The sequence below is a fragment of the Capricornis sumatraensis genome, chromosome 6 (genome assembly GCF_032405125.1).
Source record: "Capricornis sumatraensis isolate serow.1 chromosome 6, serow.2, whole genome shotgun sequence".
NCBI classification, from domain to species: Eukaryota; Metazoa; Chordata; class Mammalia; order Artiodactyla; family Bovidae; genus Capricornis; species Capricornis sumatraensis.
In genome coordinates this window covers 102,838,649-102,863,054 of record NC_091074.1, presented here as the reverse complement: position 1 = coordinate 102,863,054, position 24,406 = coordinate 102,838,649, and the positions used below count along the sequence as shown (strand labels likewise).

At 39.0% G+C, this 24,406-nt stretch overlaps 1 protein-coding gene across 1 annotated transcript in view; it reads right to left on the bottom strand.

Annotated features, from left to right (window-relative positions):
* SMC2 (structural maintenance of chromosomes 2) overlaps window positions 1-12,999 on the bottom strand; it is a 51,840-nt gene extending 38,841 nt beyond the window's left edge. The window contains exons 1-8 of the mRNA XM_068973900.1: window positions 12,832-12,999; window positions 12,056-12,205; window positions 9,628-9,750; window positions 8,986-9,024; window positions 5,195-5,305; window positions 4,956-5,000; window positions 3,472-3,705; window positions 582-731 (exon numbers count right to left, since the gene is read on the bottom strand). Of these exons, the coding sequence (XP_068830001.1) occupies window positions 582-731; window positions 3,472-3,705; window positions 4,956-5,000; window positions 5,195-5,305; window positions 8,986-9,024; window positions 9,628-9,750; window positions 12,056-12,205; window positions 12,832-12,999 (1,020 nt within the window). The remainder of the gene's footprint in view (window positions 1-581; window positions 732-3,471; window positions 3,706-4,955; window positions 5,001-5,194; window positions 5,306-8,985; window positions 9,025-9,627; window positions 9,751-12,055; window positions 12,206-12,831) is intronic.
* Window positions 13,000-24,406: the final 11,407 nt, after the last annotated feature.

Below are 24,406 nucleotides of genomic sequence, written 5' to 3'. Positions count from 1 at the left end.
TGCTCAACCAACTCCAGCAGCTTCCTATGCCACTCAGAATAAAGGGCAAAGTCCTTCATGTATTTTGCAAAATCACATGTGATCCTACACCCCATCTCTACTACTCAGTGGTAACCAGCTTTACATCTCTCTGCTTTCCTAATACCTTAGGCACTTTGGGGCAGCTGCTGCTCTTTTGTCTGGAACATCTCCCCCCAGAGCCTCCCAATCTATCTACATCCTTCTCTGATCACTTTCAGGTATCTAATGAAATACAAGCCTCCCAATGAGACCTTTAATGTTTACCCAGTTTAAAATTCCAGACTGCACCTCTCTGCTCAATACTAACCCTATCCACTGCTTTTTTTCTCCTCATCAGTTACCACTATACAACATACTTCATATTTCACTTATTTTCTTTATCATCATTTTCCTCATTGGAATGAAGACCCACAAGGCATTTTGTTCATTACTGTCATTTTGTCAGTTGCTACATCCTAGTCTAAACAATTACCCTGCGTCCACAGCAGGCACTCAATAAGTATTAACAGAATGGAGGAATGTATATTACTAGAATTAAATTACACTTCTCATTTGCTTACCTCTACCATATTTTTCTCCAGTTCTTTGCGTTTGTTCTCTTCACTTGCCATATTTTTCTTCTTGAAATCAAAGGCACTTTGAGATTTAGTATTAACTCGTTGAGCTTCTGTAAGAGCATCTTCTAAAGATCGAAGTATACCTCCAACTTCCTATAATCAAAGGCACCCAATTCAATCATATACTTAAAAAGTTAGTGTATAATTTATATATATTTATTTTTAATAAACTATGGACTCTACACATGGACATCACCAGACAGTCAATATCGAAGCAGACTGATTATATTCTTTGCAGCCAAAGACGGAGAAGCTCTATACAGACAGCAAAAACAAGACCAGGAGCTGACTGTGGCTCAGATCATGAACTCCTGCTTGTCAAATTCAGACCTAAATTGAAGAAAGTAGGGAAAACCACTAGACCATTCAGGTATGACCTAAATCAAATCCCTTATGATTATACAGTGGAAGTGAGAAACAGAGTCAAAAGATTAGATCCGATGGACAGAGTGCCTGAAGAACTATGGATGGAGGTTCGTGACATTGTACAGGAGGCAGGGATCAAGACCATCCCTAAGAAAAAGAAATGCAAAAAGGCACTAAAGTTGTCTGAGGAGGCCTTACAAATAGCTGTGAAAAGACGAGAAGCGAAAAGCAAAAGTGAAATGAAAGATAACGCTCATTTGAAAACAGAATTCCAAATAGCAAGAAGAGATAAGAAAGCCTTCCTCAGTGATCAATGCAAAGAAATACAGGAAAATAAAAGAATGGGAAAGACTAGAGATCTCTTCAAGAAAATTAGAGATATCAAGGGAACTTTTCATGCAAAGATGGGCACAATAAAGGACAGAAATGGTATGGACCTAACAGAAGCAGAAGATATTCAGAAGAGGTGGCAAGAATATACAGAACTACACAAAAAAGATATTCAAGACCCAGATAATCATGATGGTGTGATCACTCACCTAGAGTGAGTACCTCCTTAGAAATCTGTATGCAGGACACGTAGTCAGGTGGGCCTTAGGAAGCATCACTACTAACAAAGCTAGTGGAAATAATGGAATTCCAGTTGAGCTATTTCAAATCCTGAAAGATGATGCTGTGAAAGTGTTGCACTCAATATGCCAACAAATTTGGAAAACTCAGCAATAGCCACAGGACTGGAAAGGTCAATTTTCATTCCAATCCCCAAAAAGGAAATGCCAAAGAATGCTCAAACTACCGCACAATTGCACTCATCTCACACGCTAGTCAGAGAAGGTGATGGCACCCCACTCTAGTACTCTTGCCTGGAAAATCCCATGGATGGAGGAGCCTAGTAGGCTGTAGTCCATGGGGTTGCAAAGAGTAGGACACGACTGAGCGACTTCACTTTCACTTTTCACTTTCACGCACTGGAGAAGGAGATGGCAACCCACTCCAGTGTTCTTGCCTGGAGAATCCCAGGGATGGGGGAGCCTGGTGGGCTGCCGTCTATAGGGTTGCACAGAGTCAGACATGACTGAAGCGACTTAGCAGCAGCAGCAGCAGCACACGCTAGTAAAGGAATGCTCAAAATTCTCCAAGCCAGGCTTCAACAGTACATGAACTGTGAACTTCCTGATGTTCAAGTTGGATTTAGAAAAGGCAGACGAACAAAGATCACAACATCCGCTGGATCATCAAAAAAGCAAGAGAGTTCCAGAAAAACATCTATTTCTGCTTTATTGACTATGCCGTAGTCTTTGACTTTGTGGATCACAAGAAACTGTGGAAAATTCTGAAAGAGTTTAGAATACCAGACAACCTGACCCACCTCTTGAGAAATCTATGCAGGTCAAGAAGCAACAGTTAGAACAGGTATTGGAACAACAGACTGGTTCCAAACAGGAAAAGTATGTCAAGGGTGTATATTGTCACCCTGCTTATTTAACTTATATGCAGAGTACATTATGAGAAATGCTGGGCTGGATGAAGCACAAGCTGGAATCAAGATTGCCGGGAGAAATACCAATAACCTCGAACATGTAGGTGACACAATCCTTATGGCAGAAAGTGAAGAAGAACTAAAGAGCCTCTTGATGACAGTGAAAGAGGACAGTGAAAAAGTTGGCTTAAAACTCAACATTCAGAAAACAAAGATCATGGCAACTGGTCCCATCACTTCATGGCAAATAGATGGAGAAACAATGGAAACAGTGACAGATTTTATTCTTTTGGGCTCCAAAATCACTGCAGATGGTGACTGCAGCCATGAAACTAAAAGATGCTTGCTCCTTGGAAGAAAAGTTATGACCAACCTAGATAGCATATTAAAAAGCAGAGACATTACTTTCCCAACAAACGTCCATCTAGTCAAAGCAATGGTTTTTCCAGGAGTCATGTATGGATGTGCGTTGGACTAGAAAGAAAGCAGAGCACCAAAGAATTGATGCTTTTGAACTGTGGTGTTGGAGAACTCTTGAGAGTCCCTTGGACTGCAAGGAGATCCAAGTAGTCCACCCTAAAGGAATTCAGTCCTGAATATTCACTGCAAGGACTGATGCTGAAACTCCAATACTTTGGCCACCTGATGTGAAGAACTGACTCATTTGAAAAGACCTTGATGCTGGGAAAGACTGAAGGCAGGAGAAGGGGAGGACAGAGCATGAGATGGTTGGATAGCATCACCAACTCAATGGACATGAATCTGAGTAAACTCCAGGTGTTGGTGATGGATAGGGAAGCCTGGTGTGCTGCAGTCCATGGGGTCGCAAAGAGTCAGACACAACTGAGCAACTGAACTGAACTGAAACTATATCATTATCATACATTAAGATAAATTTTTTTCATTGGAGAACACAATGCCCAGTAAACCCAAAATAGTTACATTATTTAATATTTTTCAGTGTATTATTATTCTTACACGTCTGACCTTATCTTTTCTGTTTTCCAACTCTTCTATTTCATGACTAAGTGCTTTTATTTTTTTATCATTCTCAGACACTTCTTCTTGAAGCTTCTTAATTTTATCCTGCATTTCTTTTAATGCCTCAGCTGAGCGTTCTTTAGTATCTTCAGCCAGCAAAAACTGATAAGCTATATATAAACGACTCAGGTGTTCTATTTCTCTCAATAGCTTTTGGTACTCCAAGTAGGAAGATCTTTCCTAAAAGAGAAATCACCAATAACGTATAACTCTACATTAATATTTTTAAACAAATTTGGAAAGAATTTAAATACAGCAACACATAAAAAATTTCCCATTACACAATAAATATAATAGATTTTGTCTTAAATTTGGGTAATTATGGACTATTAATTTTAGGAAACCTCAAACAACATTAGAACTGTGGCTCTTTAGATAGTAATGTCATCTTAGTGAATTCTGTGGCTACTTCTCAAATATAAACACACAGTTGGGATTAACAAAGAAATATGGACTTAAGATTCATAGACTAGTGGGAATAAGTCTATAAAACTATAAAACCATGAATGATACACTATTAAATGTATTTTGTAGTACTATTACCAAGATGCCCACCCTATATTAATTCATATAACTATTTATAAATATTTGCTCACATATTACTAAACTTCATTCCCACTGGTACCGACTAGGACAAAGTTAACAATGAAAATTCCTAATCTGCAGATGAAGAAACAAATTCAGGGTGATTAAATAAGCTCTTCATATTATCAGATATAGAATTTGGCAAAATCAAATATGACACCTAGGTTTAAACTCGTGAACTAGTGTTTTTCTACTAAATCATACATACAAAAGCAGAACCTTCAAGTTCACAATTTTTCAGTTTTTCCAATTACATCTATGCTACTGTATAGATTCAGAAGAGAGCTTGAGAAGTATCAAATTTTAATGAACATTTAAGAAATTTCTAAATACATGACTTAAAATACTTTCACTGAAACAGTGATATGATGTCAGAAGTGCAAAGATTATAGAGAAAACAGCCATCTGTTTCAATACCTATTGTCTACTAACTGCCTTGACAGCAGTAATTTTAGTGATAGCCCCTCTTACCCTAGATGTTACTCACTCTACCAAGAGGTTCTAAGAGTACCATACCTGTAAGAAATATTTATTCCACTCAATTCTAACTATCCAGGAAAATTTAGATTTACACTTGTCTTCAACAAAGAATGAAAATCTGGCATGTTGTTTTCTGAGATTATGACAGTCAATCTCTAAAACCATTATGACTTAACAGATACGAAATGCACTGTCCCCTATAAGCAGAAAGTTGAGCATGGACTATCAACTCTAACTCCTTATCTCATCTCCAAGAAACACTTTTGAGGAGTGGTACACATGTCACCCCCATGAGTATCATCATGGATGCATCACCAATTTTGAGAGACATTCTAGCTGGCTGTCCTCACATATACAGTACACACCTCTTTTAATTTTTGAATGGTTGGAGTAATTTCTTCTTCAAGTATCTGGAAAATAAAGGAAAAAGTATTTTTGAGTACATGAAGTACCACTAAAGAAAGTTAAAAGGTAACAGAGTAAGGAAAACTGACCAAAGCCTGGGGAGAGGACAGGTGTGGTAAAATTTCCCTCTTTTACAGCAGAGAAACTCTAAAAGAAAAGTACTCTCTTCCCTAAAAATATTTTATATAAATTTAATTACCGTCTTAATTTCTCTCAGCTTAGCCTCCTTTTTTTCTATAGTCCTCTGAGCATTTTGTTTTTTGTATTCATACATCCTGGTTCCAGCTGCTTCTTCTATCATGGACAAAATCTGGAAAGATAATTGCATTAATGTTTTAGGAATCAAAGCCAGTGAGTCTCACTGGAATTTACATTAGGATATTACTTAAGGCCTTAAAGCCATGAAGTAACTTAACAAAACAGTTAAGGACCATAAAAGTTAAGTACATTAAAAAAATGTACATATTATCTATAACCCTAAGATTCAACAAATATTTCTGGCCTTCACTCCAATTCTAAAATCAAACTTTATGCTACACTGAGGTTCCAGAGTACATATCTTTGAAAACTGAAGCCAGTAATTCCTGAGAGGGTAACAGGCAGGAAGGCCAGAGGTCTCCAAAGGGAGGAAATAGCCTGCAAGTGTCAGACATTTTTATCTCTCTTAATTGGCAAGAGGAAACAAACTAGCGATATTTTTTTCCTTCTCTATACAAATTTAAAAAGTTTCTCTTAAAATACTGTGTTGCCATAACGACACCTGGTTTCACCTGAAGTTAACTATTCTCAAACCTTGAGATAACCAACGCACTTTTCTTATGGAAATGTTTGTCTTAAGCTATGCTAATGTACTATGCATTTACCCCAGACAGACTCTGTCTTCAAGTAGGTTTGGCCTCTTGGCTCAGAACCTACTTGACAAACCAGTATGTTATACTCAGATATTGTTTCCCAGAGGTTAAGCGTCTGCCTATGATGCGGGAGACCTGGGTTCGATCCCTGGGTCGGGAAGATCCCATGGAGGAGGAAATGGCAAACCACTCCAGTACTCTTGCCTGGAGAATCCCATGGACGGAGGAGCCTGGTGGGCTACAGTCCACGGGGTCGCAAAGAGTCGGACACGACTGAGAGACTGAACTGAACTGAACTGAATCTATGTAAACGAAACTATTTGTATGGTAATCTGTCCTTCAAGATTCAAGTTAATCATTTTATGGCCCAGGATGAACCATTTGGTGCCAAGGTTATCCCAAAATGCATCTTATGGGTAAGGGGCCTGGTGCCATTCTGAGTTTTAAGACATTCCTTTCTTTCATTAACAGACTGCTGCTGCTGCTAAGTCGCTTCAGTCATGTCCAACTCTGTGAGATCCCATGGATGGAAGCCAACCAGGCTCCCCTGTCCCTGGGATTCTCCAGGCAAGAGAAGAGACTGCTAGTGACTGTATATAACATCCAGCTGAAGATTAGAAGTGGGGTACTCTTTCTGCCCCCTTTTGATGCCTATGTCAGAAGCTTTCTCTATCTCCTTTATACTTTAATAAAACTTTATCACACAAAGCTCTGAGCGATCAACCCTAGTCTCTGGCCCCAGGTTGAATTCTTCTCCTCCGGAGGCCAAGAACCCCGGCCGCTTTTTTTCATTCAGCAACAACCTTTCATTCCTCCTTTCTCTTTTCCTTCAAATATAAGAAGAAAGTAAAAGCTAACTAATACTTCAATTTATAAATTTCTACTTAAAACTGTTCCAAGTGAGACTTTAGCTGTTTTGTTCCTACAAAGATGAAGCATGGCCTAACATTTACATTCCAACTGAGGCAGATACTTTAAGAACTTGGGCAAGTAATTTAGTTTTCCCTGTTCCTCTTTCTTCATCTGCTGAAGACTGAAAGTATCTCAGTGTCATTGAGAAGTAAAGTAATTCACGTGAGTACACTGAAAAAGGCAAACACTAATTATAATTTTATAAGGACAATTTTTTAGCACTCCCTTATCAGAAGCTTCTAATCACTATCAATCCCTACCTCAAGAGGATTATTTCTCTGAAAACTAGTTTGATTTCCATATATTGGGCAGATTTTGAATGAGAAGTTTCCCTTAAGATGTTATCTGCAGAAAGTTAAGTGTGACCTATGGTTAAACCAGACTAGTATCATCAATTATCAGTTGTCTTTTTAGTTCTTCTCCATAGATAAAAATGCCAAAAGAGCCTTTGCTCTTATACAAAACATTTATTCCTTCATATCAACTCTTCTCAAGGGGGCTCCAAAACAAAATTAAGTCTTAATGTCTTAAGCAATCCATTATATCTAATGAATTAATTTCACTCAAATCTCTTCCCATAGGGTTTAACTCTGACATGGAACACGAGCTGAGAAAAGCTACTTTAGAACCAAAATTTCTTTTAATACTGTATGGGCACATAGAACTCCTAGAAAAAAAAGTAAGTGGTAAGCTCCCGACATCTGTATTAGTGATGATTTTTTTTTTTTTTTTTTGGATTTGATACCAAAAGCAAAGGCACTAAACCAAAAATAAACAAGCAGGACTACATCAAACTAAAAGGCTTCTGCAGAGGAAAGGAAACCATCCACAAATACAAGTCAGGCAAACACAAAACCACAAAGAGATATCACCTGTCAGAATGGCTTTTATCAAAAAGACAAAAAATAAAGACTGGTTAGTATGTGGAGAAAAGGGAAAACTTGTATACTGTCTGTGGGACTGTAAACTGATGTATCCATTATGGGAAATAGCATGGAGGTTCCTCAAAAAATTAAAAATAGAACTACCATATGATCCAATAATTCCACTTCGGGACATTTATCTGAGGGAACCAAAGACCCTAATTTGAAAAGATATCTGCACGTCCATGTTCACTGCAACATCATTTGTTACAGTTAAACATGGAAACAACCTAAGAGTCCACTGATGGATGAATGGATAAAGAATACAATATTTATATATATAAATTAAATAGAATGTTATTTAGGCATGCTGCTGCTGCTGCTGCTAAGTCGCTACAGTCATGTCCGATTCTGTGCAACCCCATAAACGGCAGCCCACCAGGCTCCTCCGGCCCTGGGATTCTCCAGGCAGGAACACTGGAGTGGGTTGCCATTTCCTTCTCCAATGCATGAAAGTACAAAAAGGAAATCCTGCCATTTGCAACAGCATGGATAGAACACACGGACATTATGCTAAGTGAAATAAGCCTGACAGAAAGATAATACAGTGTAGTTTCACTTACATGTAGGATCTTAAAAAAGAAAAAAAAAACCAAAACTGAACTCATAGATACAGAAAACAGATTAGTGGCTGACAGAGGTGGGGGACAGGTGGTGAGCAAAAGTTAAAAGTGCCAGTTATAAAGTAAAAGGTCCTGGGGATGTAATGTACGGCGTGGTGACTATAGTTGATAATACTTAACTGCATATTTGAAAACTGTAAAGAGTATAATTTAAAAGTTCTCATCTTCAAAAAAAATTCTGAAAGATGATCATATCAATGTATCACATTGATACAGTGACCAATGTTGACTAAACTGCCGTGATCATTTTGATATACATATATACTGAATATTGTATATGTATCAAACCTTTTTGATACACCTGAAACTACTTTATCAATTATATCTCAATTAAAAAAAAAAACTTACAAAAACTGCTTAACAAGGTCCTAGGACTTTCCTTTTACTTCTTTTAAAGATTCTGATTTAATCCTCAGAACAGATCTTGAGGTAAAGGTTACAGACTCCAGTTTACGGATGAGGAAACTAAGGCTCTGAAAGTTTACATTATATCACTTAAAAAAAACTAGGGCATGGTGTCAAATATTAAAAAACAAAATTATTTTCTCCACTAATCATCTTTTAATAAACGTTCCCAAGAATTTTAATAATGGAAAAATTATGTTTAAAAAGTGATTAGCTAAAAGATTAAGACAGTTATCTACAATCACTATTTTTACTGCGCCTAAAGAGTGCTCTTACCTCTGGAGGTTTCATATTCATCACTTTTGTAATTCGGCCCTGAAAATAAAATGACAAACTTACTGTAATAACAATAAATTCAGAAATAATAACCTAAAGGCATACATGTTTATCTGTACTAAAGCTGTTATATCCTAATATGCAAATCTTTGGGCAGTTATTTCTCCCACCTACACGGAAAGATGTTTCTTTTTTAAGATTTGAGAACAAGGGTAGCTTATAATTCTAGAATTTTACTACTTACTTTCTTACTAGTGATATAAATTGCATAAATAATACAAAGTCAACTCAAGACTGTTTTTCTGAGACAGGGAATGATGTATAAGTCTCCAACTCTAAAATGGGTAAGCGTGTAAATAAATGTTGGCATAATTACTGAACATCTCTTGATTTTTTAGAACAATAGCCCTTCAAGATAAGTCAAAGAAAATTAATTCCATATATTCTTCAAAATTCAAATGTATGCAATATACCAGAACACATAAGTACAAATAACTAACCCACATTTATTAACAGGTGCCCAAACATCAGCCTAACAGCAAATTAAAAATTGAAAAATCCAAACAGAAGTATTTCTCCCGTAAGTTAAAAAAAGATGCCAAAACTATTATGAAAGAGATATAAAGTCCACAAACAAAATACCTGCATGATGAGAAAGTGAGGGTTGTTAACATTAAGACCAACAGAACAGAAGAGATCGTATACTCTGGTATTGTTTGCATTTACTCCATTGATTAAATATTTATTTCTGCCACCAATAACTACCTGCAAAGGAAATAATTTTAAAAGACATAAATGAACACACATATCTTAAGCTAAGATGATAAATTCCCAAATACATTATCTTTTATTTGTTTTTTCCAACTAATGAAAAATAAAATGAATCTAGGGTAAATACTGAAGAAAAAGTATAACATGGTCAAAAACAATGTGAGACTGGCTTCTAATCTAGGGCCTCCTAACCTCCCACGGTCTTTAAGGTGCCTTCCACCTTTATGTTTCCAAGGATGTATAGAATGCAGCTTCTATCCCTGATCACCCTCTTCTACAACTTTCCATACTCAGAGGCTGACCCATCTTCCTCCACTTTTTGATTTCCAAAGGAGTCAAATACCAAAAACAAAAGACACACAGTTTTAGTAACAATCCTTGGCAAGACTCTAAAACTATTGATAAAAGATAAGACTTGGGAATACTTGAAAGAAAAAGAACAATCATGGAACTGCAGCATGGGTTTAATAGGAACAACTTATACTAGATAACAGCTTGTTCAGTCTACTACAGCACGTACATTGTCATTTTGGAGGTATGACTGCCTCATCCATTTGCTGAGGTCCTTAAAGACAAGATCTGTTTCTCATTCTTTCTATCTGTATTTCCCCATGCATTTAAGAATGCCCAGCACACATCAAGCACTTAATATTAAATAAATATGAGTTCACTTCTTTTCCTGACAGTATTAGGGTGGTAGATCATTTCTTAATATTTGAACAACAATCCTAATATATCCTAAAGAAATGTGAGGAAGTCTTTATAACAAAATTCTGGTGAAGAAATAGTCATATGGACCACAAGAGGACAGAAATTTTGGGTAGATTAGTAGCAGATTTTCTTCAAATCCTGAAGAGGTAATTATTTGATAGATGTTTAAAGACAGAGAATAGGATTTTGTCCCAATCTAGTTAATCCTTTTTTTTTTTTTTCAACCAGAGTTTTCATTAACATACAGATGGAAATCTGTAAGCTACATAATGCTAAGATGAAGAGTAAATGAGAATTAACAGAATTTTTAAAGATAAAACTCTGACAAACTGAAAACACGGTCTGAGTATAATAAGATAAAAAGATTTTAAGGGACAAATGTTAAGGTCCTCCACTGGTTTCAAGAACCTGCTTAGATGCTTAAGTAATAACAGGAACAACTTAAGAGTGATTTTAAGTAAATCAGATATGAGTTCATAATATATCATGAACTCAACATCATATTGAGAAAAATAGAAGTAGAGTACTTAAAATGAAAGAAGTGACAATTCTGCTTAATCCTGTCTCAGCCAGACCAATTCTGGCATATGCAATTTGAAGTGCCAACCATTAAAATACATATATATGTGTGTGCATAAATAAAACTGGAGCAAACTTGCATTCCATGTGATGACACAAGTGGAAGACCTAGAAACAACTAAGTATCAATTGAAAGACCTAGAGAATTTAGCTTAGAAAACATACTTACAGAAGACCAGAAAGAAAAACACCAATACAGTATACTAACACATATATATGGAATTTAGAAAGATGGCAATGACGACCCTGTATGCAAGACAGGAAAAAAGACAAAGCTGTGTATAACGGACTTTTGGACTCAGAGAGAGAGGGAGAGGGCGGGATGATTTGGGAGAATGGCATTCTATCATGTATACTATCATGTAAGAATTGAATCGCCAGTCTATGTCTGACGCAGGATACAGCATGCTTGGGGCTGGTGCATGGGGATCACCCACAGAGATGTTATGGGGAGGGAGGTGGGAGGGGGTTTCATGTTTGGGAACACATGTAAGAATTAAAGATTTTAAAATTTAATAAAAAAATTAAAAAAAAAAAAAAGAAAACATACTTACAGAAGAACACTGATATATTGAAATAAAGAGTAAATTACATGTTATCTTGGTGCTCTCAAGATAACTAGGATTTATGTGTAAAATCTGAAAACAACACTACAGTATGGCTCAATTTATAAGAATAACTTTCTAATTTCCAGAAATAGAGTGGGTTACCTCAGAAAACAGTGAGATCCCAAGAACTACAGGTGTTCCAGCACAGAGAGAGACTCAAGTGCATGGTTTATGGTTTAAATAAGCATGGCTGAGTGCTTGTATGGATGGATTTCACATCCCTTTCAATCCACTTGGTAAATGGTGGAATTTGCTTAAGCAAAACAAGATATTCTTAAGGAATCTAGTCAGTATTTGATCCATCAGTTTTGCTCATCAACTTTCCAGTAATCGTATTGCCAAAATGCACATGAGACACGCAAGCGTTTAGGTAACCAAATGTTTAGTAGTCACTCACTCACCTGCCTTGTTACTGTAATTTCATCATGAACCTCAAATCCTAAAGGACTCTGCTTTTTGTCAGAATTATCAAAGGTGATTGACACCAAGGCTTTTGTAATACCAGCTTGCCCATTTTTGTAAACTAAATCTTGTAAGTTAGAAGCCCGAACCTAAAATAAAGGAAAAGTTTATCAGTTACAAAACTCAGTACTGCACAAAATAGCACTAAAAATAGCTTTCTTGCTGTTGGAAAACCACCCATGTAGCATCCATTAAGAAGTCAAGAACAGGCAGCGGTATTCATAGGCAAGGAAAGCAAAGAAAATGGGCATCAACCTGAAATGGGCCTCTCTCTCCATAGGACCTTTTTAATCCTGAACTAAACTGTTTTCTACTCATTTCTTAACAAGAGCTCATTTGAAAAATTTATGGAAAGACAGTGTCTAAAAATTTCATTATTCATTCAATCCCAATAGTAGATCCTGAAAAGACATTATAATGAGGGTGGGTGCAGGTAGAAAGCATACAAACTCTGGAATGAAAATGTGTGAGTTTCAATGCTGCTTCAAACATCTTTAGAGGATTAACCTTAAGCAACTCCTCTAAGTTTCTATGTTCTCACCTAAAATATGGAGTTATAATACTTACCTTTAAAGGACTGCAGTGAGGTAGAAGAAAATTCACGTAAGAAAGCAAATGAAGAGAATATTGGTAATACTGGTCCTCTCCAAGTGCAAAGATTCCCTTGAGGTTTCTCAAACTTAAATTCACATACATCAGAAAGTTTACACTTTACCTGAGACAGGTTGGAGATGCCCAGCAAAAAGCAGATGGAGTCCAATATGTTGGATTTTCCACTACCATTTAAACCAGTGATAGCATTGAACAGAGGGTCAAAACCATTGACTTCAGTCCTCTGAGCATAGGACTTGAATCCCTCAAGAATGACTGACTTAATGTGCATTTTCACTACTGACTTGGACAGGTAAATCTCTGCTAGAAATCAAGCCACAAAGCAGTTCTGTACAAAACAGAAAAACAACACGTAAGTGGAATGTAAAACTGGAATCATAATAAATAGACTACATCATAATGACAGCGCAATAGAAACAAAACAGCCACTTCCTGAGCTGTTTCCTCTGATGTAAAGGTATCTTTCTTTAACTTAAAAATATACAAGAATTAGCCTCTATTTAGAAGTTAACTGGGCTTCCAGATGCCTCAGCGATAAAGGAAATTTCTTGCAATGCAGGAGCCACGGGAGATGTGGGTTCCATCCCTAGGTAGGGAAGATCCCCTGGTGGAGGGCAGGGCAACCCACTCCAGGATTCTTTCCAGGAGAATCCCCATGGACAGAGGAGCCTGGTGAGCAGCCTGGTGAGCTACAGTCCATGGGGTCGCAAAGAGTCAGACACGACAGAAGTGACTCAGCACGCACATACACAGAAGTTAATTGAACCTAGAAGCCAACCATCTACTTCTCCAGGCTTATAATCTTCCACCGTTATCATACTCCCGCTAACACAGACTACTGATCATTTACCATCGCATCCCCTTTGCCCAGAATGCACTTATCCCGCACACTGACATGGCTCACTCTCCTTTACATCACTCACGTCTTTACTCAAACGTCACCTAACTAGGTCCCATTCCCTCTCTCTGCTTTTTCCTTCACGGACTTACAGCTGACACTAATCAGTACTTACTTATTGCTCTACCCAACCTATCATAATGTAATCTTTCGTAGCATCTTCTACATTCACCGTTGTATGCCAGAATACTGCCTGACTCGAAGGCGCGGGATGGGCGGGTGGTCTGTAAATATTTCTTAAATATCAGTAGATATACCCCCCAGATAAATAGCTGAAGGCTTTTGCTTTTACTCAGGCTCTTCCCTCGCCCCACCAGGGCTTTCTGTCAACCCTTGCCCTACTCCAAGGCTGGACAGGAACTAGTCATTCTGCTAGGAATCCCTTTAGGACTAAATTTACTCTGAAGTTCCTTGCTATTCTGCTCCCCAGGCCCCGACGCCCATCTCCCGCCAGGAATGCCCGGCTAGGCCCAACCGGCCGCGCGCACGCACCTGCCTCGCCGCTGCGTCAGGTCGCCTGGGCTTGAGGCGCAAGCTCTTCCTAGTCACTAGGGCAGAGTGCGCTAGTCTTGCCCAGCTTCGGGCGCTAAGAGGCGAACGCCACCAAAGCTGCTCCTACATTTGCCCCGCGCGCGGCACCGGAGCGGAACTATTTTTGCCTTTGAATTTCGGCGCGATCACAGGACCCCACCTCCACTACCTATTCCATCGGCTGGTGCCTCAGAGATGCCTGACTTAAAAGTTCCATTTTTCTCTTCGATCAAGCAGTTAAAGGGACAAAGAGATAGAAAAGAAGGTCGAGAAGAGGACGGCTCAGGAAAAGCGACGGGTCGGACCTGAGGACTAAAGAAGTCGGCGGCAAATGTTGAGCTCGGTATCCGGCACACCTCGAGCAGCCCCACACCTCAGCCTGGGGGCCTCACGCTCGCCGGCCCCGCCCTGCCGCAGGCCGGGTTTGGCCGCCATCGCGCCCGGAAATCCCCGCCTACTCTTAGGCCCGGCGGGCTTCAGTGGGGCGGACCCCCGTGGTCTCCGAGTACCGGAGGCAGGATGGCTTCGTGTCGGTTTCCTCGTTCTGCTTCAGAATCCCGCTGGGCTGGGCCAGGGTCCTCTAAATGGAAGCTGCACTTTGTTGCGGCTGGGGCGGCGCCGAACGAACTTCTGAGGACTGTGGATCGAGTTCTGGCTCCGCCCCTCGCCGGCGAAGGACCCTGGAGGGCTCGGGTTTCCTGTCCTAAAGGGCCGATAAGACTGTCACCAGATGCAGCGCTCGCGGGAGAAGTTGAGTGGGGCTGATAGTAGAGGCTGGACGAATAGGAGTTTCCCTCGTTTCTCTGAAAAGCTGTGGAATGATAAGCAGTGGCAGAACTAACATTTCAGAGAATTTTAGGGGGAACACCTTATAACAGCTGATATTTATTGATTTCGGGTGCCAGGTTGTGTTTCAGGCGCTTGTTAAAATCTTAGCAACCCTATGAAATCCGCGTTATTGTACTGAGTCACAGGTTAAGCAATTTATTCCAAGTAGTAAGTGGGAAAGCTGAGGTTTTTTTCCACGCGGTCTTGCTCCAGAGCTAATGTTTACTTCTCTTCATGTACAGACTCCAGTGCTAGTAATAACAGATGCTGTTGTCAGTGTGTATTTTTCTTAAAAACAAAAAAACGGCCAGTTTACTTACAGTTAAGCATGTTGATACTAATGAGTTAGGAAGGAAATAGCTTCATCGTGCTCTATGGTGCTTTCCCTAGGTGATGTATAAAAGAGATGATGCGGCCAGCATGCTATTTTGGGGTTATATATTTAAAATTCCTTTCTCGGCCTCGACTTTGCAGTATTGGACACCAGTCAAGCTACCAAGAATGGGCCATTGATTTGAAAATCTTTTCTACTTGGGAGAATTAAAAGTTTTGTGGGGGGTTCCTGTTTGTATAAGAAAAATTACTTTATTTACTCTTATCTCACCCACTTAGATAAATCAGTCGTTACAGGCCTAACATCATTCCAGTTATTTTTGTCTTGTTGCTATTTCATAGTGGTTCAGATAGTAAAGAATGTGCCTGCAAGGCAGGAGACCAGGGTTTGATCCTTGGATTGGGAAGATATCCTAGAGAAGGGAATGGCTACCCACTCCAGTATTCTTGCCTGGGAAATCACATGGACAGAGGACCCTGGCGGGCTACAGTCCATGGGGTTGCAAAGAGTGGGACACTGCTGAATAACTAACACTTAGCTTTGTTTGTGGTGATTCTTTCATCCCCTATACTCCACAGCTCTTCCCTTGTATTGATTCTCTTCGGTCTTAAATACATTTCTTTTCAACTATGTCCTCCTCATTTCATCTCTTTGAGAATGAAGAATTTTATTTTGCCAACAGACCCTAATGTGGATTTTATCAAGTTGTGAAATAAATAGTTCTTTGGGGTGAAAATGTGTTAGGACAGACATTGTTACCCTTTGTACTGTTTTAATAAATTAATAACCAGCTGATATTTTTTAAGTCAAGTGGATGAAAAAATACATGCAAATACACTTTTGCTGTATAAGGATTTCTGGGTAGTTATAAAAATAGACATCTAACTACTTCCACTAAAAGTATTTATTATAGTGAAAATTGCCTATAAAAGGAGGGGTCTACAGCAGTTTTAGTCTTAAAGCATATCTGAAGCACTAACGAATTGCAGTTAGTACAGATGAACTTAAGGAAATCTCTGCTGGCTTAGTTAAAACTGGCCCCTGGGATTGCCATAGAGAAGTGGAGAACACCAAGGCATGAAACCACTAAAACCCCTCTAATGTGGAGAGATTAGGAATGGAAGTAAAGATAGACTATAGGGTTGTTGTTCAGTTGCTAAATAGTGTCAAGCTCTGCAGTCCCGTGGACTGCAGCACACCAGGCTTCCTTTTCTTTCCAAACCCAGAGTTTGTTCAAACTCAAGTCCATGTAGTATAGGGTAGATACAGAATAAATAGGGCACTGTTCTTGTTTCATCACCGTGAATCAAAAGCATCTGAATACTTCCCTATGGTCCAGTGATTAAGAATCTGCCTGTCAGTGCAGGGGACACAGGTTTGGTCCCTGGTCCTGGAAGATTCCTCATGCCATGGGGCAACTAATCCCATGCATCACGACTACTGAGCCCATGTGCCACAACTGCTGAAGCCTGCGCACAGTAGACTTTGTGCCCTGCAACAAGAGAAGCAGCCGCAGTGAGAAACCTATGCACCACAACTAGAGAGTAGCCCACACTCGCTGCAACTAGGGAAGGCTGGCATGCAGCAATAAGACCCAGCACAACCAAAACTAATTTTTTTGAAAAAGCTTTTGAAAGCTTGAACACTGGTGGGCAGGTGGAGTCTTCGTCCTTATGTAGAAGGCAGTAGTACCAGGACACATAAATAAAACAGGAGCTAGGAGAAAGATTTGATCTCTTCCAGGGTATTGGGAGGGACCCACTTCCCAAAGCCTCACTTTTCTAATTTTGGAGTCCTACAAAATTATATGTAACTGAGTCAATCCTCTTTTGCTGGAATTTAGGACAGAAGGGGAGGGGGGAGAAAGAATTTTACCTTCATTGCAGAAATAAGGAAAGTTTGGTTCATTTTGTTGAGAGATTAATTTTGGGTTCAGTGGGAAGAACTGAAGTTCATATTGCAAAACTGTATTGAGTAGCAGCACATTTTGAATACACCAAATAAAACCAATCTGGCAACTTGGAAAGAATGCCAGCTAAGCATAATTTAAAATGAGGACTAAAAAAGGATGTGATTATATTCTTTCATGTAGACACATTTATTTTCATTTCACTGACAATGTTTTCAGTGGGCTTCCCAGGTGGTGCTAGTGGTAAAGAATCCACCTGCCGATGCAGGAGATGAGAAATGCGGGTTCAATCCCTGAGTTGGGAAGATCCTCTGGAGTAGGGGGTGGTGACCCACTCTAGTATTTTCACCTGGAAAATGCCATGGACAGAGGAGCCTGGACTGCTGCAGTCCATGGGCCGCAAAGAGGCAGATGCAACTGAGCACACTGTCTTCAGTACTACACGTTCTGTTTGGTTTCTTGTGAAATCTGCTTTTATTTTCCTTTTGATTCCTGTTATTTTGCCTCCTTAGTCAAGTTAAATATCTTTATCTTTTTTTTAGGTAGTTCTACTATTTCAAGCTTTTGAGTTCCTAACTCTGCAACAGTTGCTAACTCTTACTCATAGTGATTTGTTTCCTCCTGTGGTGCTGTTCTTGGATGGGATTGTTTGGTTTATGGGAGTCTCTTATGCCCCGAGTTGTGAAAGGGTCCCTTCAGAACACTTACACATTTGTTTCTGCCAGGGTTCTTTGGCTCTTGAAGATCTGGGAACATTTGTAAAGGATTGTTTCTCAGTTTGTGGTTCCTGAATTATACAGATATCATAAATTCATGTCTGTTGCAGGTCTGTGGTTTTAATTTATCACAAGTAGCTTTTGTTTTATCTCCCTATCCAAAGCTCCAAACAAAAAACAAACCTTCCTACCTCTTCCAGAGGCTAGTATGTGGAGCTTTTCCAATCGCAATGACTGGCAGATCGTTAAGGCTGCAGGTTTCATATAAGGGCCTAGTTCCAGCTCCTCTGGCTCACTGAAGCTCAAGGGCTACTGCTTGTGCCTTAGAACCCAGCCACTGGCTCCTGAGCCCTATTGTTGTTGTTTAATCATTCAGTTGTGTCTGACTTTTGGGACCCCGTGGATTGTACCCACCAGGCTCCTCTGACCATAGGATTTCCCAGGCAAGAATACTGGAGTGGGTTGCCATTCCCTTCTCCAGGGGATCTTCCCAACCCAGGGATTGAACCCACACCTCTTGTGCTTCCTGCATAAGAAGATATTTTTTACCACTGAGCCACAGGGAGAGCCACATGGGAAGCCCCCTGAGCACTATAGCCAAGTATAAAATAAATGTTGGAAGGCTGCCTGTCAGAGCCTGTTCTTTACATTTTCAGGTTGTTTCTGGCATTTTGAATTTTCTGGTTTTTGTTACTGTGCATGGTATATGGTTTATATGACAATAGTTATGTTTTACCCAGTAGTTCTATGACTTTATGAAGAGAATTTCAGTCAACTAGGTTAGAGGAGGCCCTTCCACTTACTTTTCATGAAGCACATTAGTGATCTTTGTTTTGCTCCTGCTTCCAGATTTTCAATTCCACATTCAAATGAGCTTTTCCTAGAAAACAGAGAAAGATGTCTGGTATATCAGCTCTTAAGAAAATATTTTCATGCACTACTCATAAAATCCAGTCTCTTGGTACTTACGTTGTGTTTGTTCTTTCCGTGTTTCCTGTTCTCGGTGGCTCTTATCACTTCCACACTGGTTACCAGCCAAAGCTACTCATTTCATTGCTCTTCTGCTTTGCCGCAGCCCTCCTTTTATGGGGAGGATTATTCACTCCCCTTTCTCAAATACCGTTCTCATTTCGTCGTTCTCCCTTTCACAGTGGTCCCTTACCACTTTTTACTCAAGTCCACACACATCTGCTTGACCGTCTTTCAGTTGGTTTCCTTTTATTACCAGCTCAGTTCTTACCAGATATCACTCTTAGATATTTTCCACAAGATCTGCCCTTCAGTAATCCGCGTTTTCTCTCTCTGTTACATTATTCAAATTCCTACTTAAATTTCTACCTCAGCAATACTTATTAGCCACCAGTCTCTGCTCTCTCTAAATGTCCTACAAAATATATGTTTCTATATCAGAAATATGACATCTCTTTACTCTGTATAAACTCTTGGTGAAAATTGCCTATAGAATTAATTCTAACCTCTTTAAGATGGCGTGCCTGGCCTTTTGTAATTTATTCTCCATCTACTTTCCTAGGACTCATGTCCTGCAACTTCTTCCTTAGATTACCTTGTCATTTGTTGTTCACTACTATAAACCAAGCACCAACCAATGACAAAAAAAAAAGTGACAACTTTTAAAATGAACAGATGAATTCAATAGGCATTTATAGAATGCCTACCTTATTCTAAGAATCTATGCTCTGGAATACAAACACGGATAAGATATCGGCCTGTCCCCAAAGGGTCCATAGATGAATAGAGATGACATGCATAAATTAACCAGAGGAAGAATGAAAGGCATTATAAATGATATATTGCACAAGAAAGGACATGGAAGATAAACACAGTGTAAGAGGCAAGAAGTAGCAAGATTTAGTGTAGGATAAGCCAGATTATGGAACATTTTATGTGCCATCTTGAAAAGTTTGTTATCAATTTTGAAATATTGATGTTCTCTTCTACATCTTTACGTCTTTGCACATGCTGAACTTATCCCCTCTCCATATCTACTCCCTTGTGTATTTCTACTTATATTTTAAACCCTGAATTTGATCCATTTCTGGGAGAATTATTTTCAGATTCTTATGTAATCCCTTAACCTTTTATCTAGACTTTACTTCTAACCTGTATTCCTACTGTGACATACCTTCTGACATTCCTCAGTACCTAGCACAATATTGGTTGAATATGAATAAATTTAGGAGATTCATTTCTGCTTTCTGATTAAGGTAAAGGAAAAGAATAGATTTAAAAAGTCAAAGGACTTGGAAAATATTGAAATATACAGCATAATCAATAAACTCTTCAACAAGCTAATGATGGTGATTATTTCATTGATCTGACATTGAAAATGTTTTTACACCAGCTAGCAGTGTTCTATTTGTGTAATGCCACCAGCAACCACTTATTTCAAATGCTAAAAGAAGATGCTGCTTAGTGCTGCACTCACTATGCCAGCAAATTTGGAAAACTCAGCAGTGGCCACAGGACTGGAAAAAGTCAGTTTTCATTCCAGTCCCTAAGAAAGGTAACACCAAAGAATGTTCAGATCACCCAACAATTGCATTCATTTCACATGCTGGGAAGGTGATTCTCAAAATCCTTCAAGATAGGCCTCAATAGTATGTGAACTGAGAACTTCCAGATGTAGAAGCTGGATTTAGAAATAGCAGAGGAACCAGAGATCAAATTGCCAAAATCCACTGGATCATAGAAAAAGCAAGACAATTCCAGAGGAAAAAAAAAACAAAAAACAAAAAAAACATCTATTTCTGCTAAAGCCTTTGACTGTGTGGATCACAACAAACTGTAGAAAATTCTTAAAAAGATGAGCATACCAGACCACCTTACCTGCTTCCTGAGAAACCTGTATTCAGGTCAAGAAGCAACAGTTAGAACTGGACATGGAACAATGGACTGGTTCAAAATTGGGAAAGATATATGTCAAGGCTGTATATTGTCACTCTTTTTATTTAGCTTATATGCAGAGTACATCATGCAAAATGCCAGGCTGGATGAATCACAATCTGGAATCAAGACTGCTGGGAGAAATATCAATAATCTCAAAGATGGCAGATGATGCCGCCCTAGTGGCAGAAAGTGAAGAACTAAAGAACCTCTTGAGGAAAGTGAAAAAGCTGGCTTAAAACAACATTCAGAAAATGAAGATCATGGCATCTGGTCCCATCATTTCATGGGAAATAGATGGGGAAAAAATGGAAACAGTGGCAGATTTTATTTTCCTGGGCTCCAAAATCATTGCAGATGGTGACTGTAGCCATGAAATTAAAAGACACTTGCTCTTTGGAAGAAAAGGTATGACAAACCTAGACAGAGTATTATAAAGCAGAGATATCACTTTGCCTACAAAGGTCTGTAGTCAAAGCTATAGTTTTTCCAGGAGTCATGTACAGATGTAAGAGTTAGACCATAACAAAGACTGAGCACCAAAGAATTGATGCTTTCAAACTGTGGTACTGGAGAAGACTCTTGAGGTCCCTTGACAGCAAGGAGATCAAACCAGTCAATCCTAAAGGAAAACAACCCTGAATATTCATTGGAAGGACTGATGCTGAACTCCAGTACTTTGGCCACCTGATTCAAAGAGCAGACTCACTGGGGAAGACTCTGATGCTGGGAAAGATTGAGGGCAGGAGGAGAAGGGGATGATAGAGGATGAGATGGTTGGATGGCATCACCGATTCAATGGACATGAGTTTGAGCAACCTCTGGGAGGTAGTGAAGATAGGGAAGCCTGGTGTGCTGCAGTCCATGGGGTCACAAAGAGTTGGATACGACTGAGCAACTGAACAACAACTACAACCAGTGGCCACTGTGACATTCATAAGGAATCTGCCATGGAATGAGCATTAACAGCTGCTGGCTTCTCAGAGCTCTCAGCCATATACTTTTCCCTGTCCTTTCTCTTTTGACCTGTAAAATAAAAACAAGCTTCTACTAATGCTGGAATAGCTGAAGTTTCAGGTTGAAAGAATATAATTCAGGTATAACCACACTTCTAGCTTCAGTCCAGGTATAATCACACCCTTTCTTCCCACTCCTTTATTATATACACAGACTTATGTTACATGGTGTTCTATTTATTCATTTATATAGTTGTCTCTCCCTGCTGTGAGCACCATGATGTCAGTGGTCTTAGCTTATCAGGGTCTGTAAACCTTGCCTCCAGTGCAGTTCTTGACACAGAGTTGTTCTCCATAAATGTTTATCAAATGCAGGAACTATTACACGAACATGTAAAGATTATTAAGGTGGTTGTTTTTTCTAAATCAGAGAACACTCATTCTCTGTTTTTCAGATTTTTCAAATGAATGTTGGTGGTTGCTTTATTGTTATTTTTGCCCTTACTTAAATTCCTACAGATTTGTGTGATACTCAAACACTAACATGCACAGAAACTTAGAAATTACCTTGATTACTATCTCTTTTCTTTTTCTCATTCCCACCTTGTTTCCACACACTGACTTCCATCCCACTTCTGTTGCACATCCAGTACATAGCAGATAGGAAATCCCTGGTTTATTACCTTTCAGTCTCCACCCTTCCTCTACTCCATTTTCCTCAAATCCCACTCATTCTCATAAGGGTGGGATCTTGCCCTTGGGCTCCTAAGGGACTACAGACCAGGGCAGTGTAACATCAATATATTTGTAAGATTTGAGGGCATTTCCCTTCAAAACATCAGCTTTTATGGGACATTCACAGTAGAGTTCAGGGGGTCTTCAGAAATCCAGATCAAGTTCTATTTATGTCCTTTGTCACTGGACAAGGAAGACCATGTCACCAAGTCTCTTTCCTGTCCTTGCTCTTTTGACCTGTAAAATAAAAACAAGCTTCTACTAATGCTGGAACAGCTGAAGCCATTTCAGCTATTTATGGCTTCAGCCACCAAGCCATTTCAATATCTCCTCTCCCAATCTGTGGGTAGTTGCTTGAAAAAAAAAAATCTTAATATACTTTTGTTATGTTACTTTATGTTATTCAACAATTCCATGTTATTATCATCTCTGTTTTATAGACAAAGAAGGTGGATCATAGAACTAAAGATTAGAGTAGCACTGGGACTAAAGTCCATCCAGTTATTCAGCAAATGCTTGAGTGCTCACAATATCAGTGAGCAGTACAGCAAGAATTTCTGCCTTACGGAGCTTATACCGTGGTGGATATCAGTTCTTATTTTATTGATTGTAAAGTGTAACTTTTTACAGCACTCTTATTCTGCCTTAGTAGTAGCTATCAGTCTCAATGCCTCAAATAATTGTTCTTTCCATGTGACTGCTGAAGCCCTCAAGTCATAGAAACCCCAGCTGGCCTATTTCACCAGATGCTTGGGCATTCTCAGTCACGCTTGGACATTCTCAGTCATGCTTGGACATATAGTGGGCACTCAGGCTTAGGTCAAGAACAAAAGCTGAAGCATTTTAAACACTGCTCACAGGGAGTGAATTCTTAGCGAAGTAGCAATGTTCCACTAGGAGTAAATGCTGTAACAGGCTGAAGGGTGGACTTGTAAATATTCCTAAAAAGTAGATTGGATTTAGTATAGGTAGAAGTCTTGAGCAGGTACAACAGGAAGAACTGCTCCTGTTAGGGTTGGTTGGTGGGATCTTCTTTTTGTACAAAAAAGTGTTGCCAGCAATTCTTCTTGGAAGACTAATTTAGAATAATTTTTATTTTGTATATTTTTTATTAGTTAATGAGATCTCGGAGTGTAATAACCTGGTGAGAATTTGTCTGCAAATGGCAATCAAATTAGTCTTATTTATGAAACTCATAAATAAGCTATAATTTAGCATTTTATGTCTAGGGGAATTAAAATGGGGGGTCATGCTGTTTAAGAGGATAAGGGAATTTAACTATACACTGGGGAATTTAGAGCAGATTTATGATGAAGATATATCCTAACTGGAAACTTAATTGTGATTTAAAATTACAGGTCAAGCTGTGCAATGTGTTTTCTTTTTAGGGGAAAATCTTTGGGGAGATAAAGTGTGCTTGTTTAAAGAAGAAGCAGAAAGTAAATGAAAAGGCAGATTGCATTTTCTGTTTTTCCCTTAAAATTTCAAGCTGCTGTAAGTCGAATCACTCCTGAGTTCCTGATGATGGCTGTTGCGAAATTTCTTTGTTTTACTTTCTTTGTGTTATTCTTGCCCTCTATTCCAGAGCAGTTATTTTACTTGACAGTAACAAAAAGATGTAGCCAGCATTTCTGCCAGCAAACTAATATGGAAACCAGAGATAAGGTATTCTCAACTCTTCTAGAATTGTGACATCCTATCATTTTAGGCTGACTCATAAAATCAGCAGCTTCTGCTCATAGAAAGGCCTTTGAAGAATTATAACCACACATTTTTCAAATGGGGAAATTAAGGCTTCTAATGATTTTCTTAAATTTACTCTTTATCTCAAATAAGTCTATTGAGGAAATAAAATATATGTATGAAT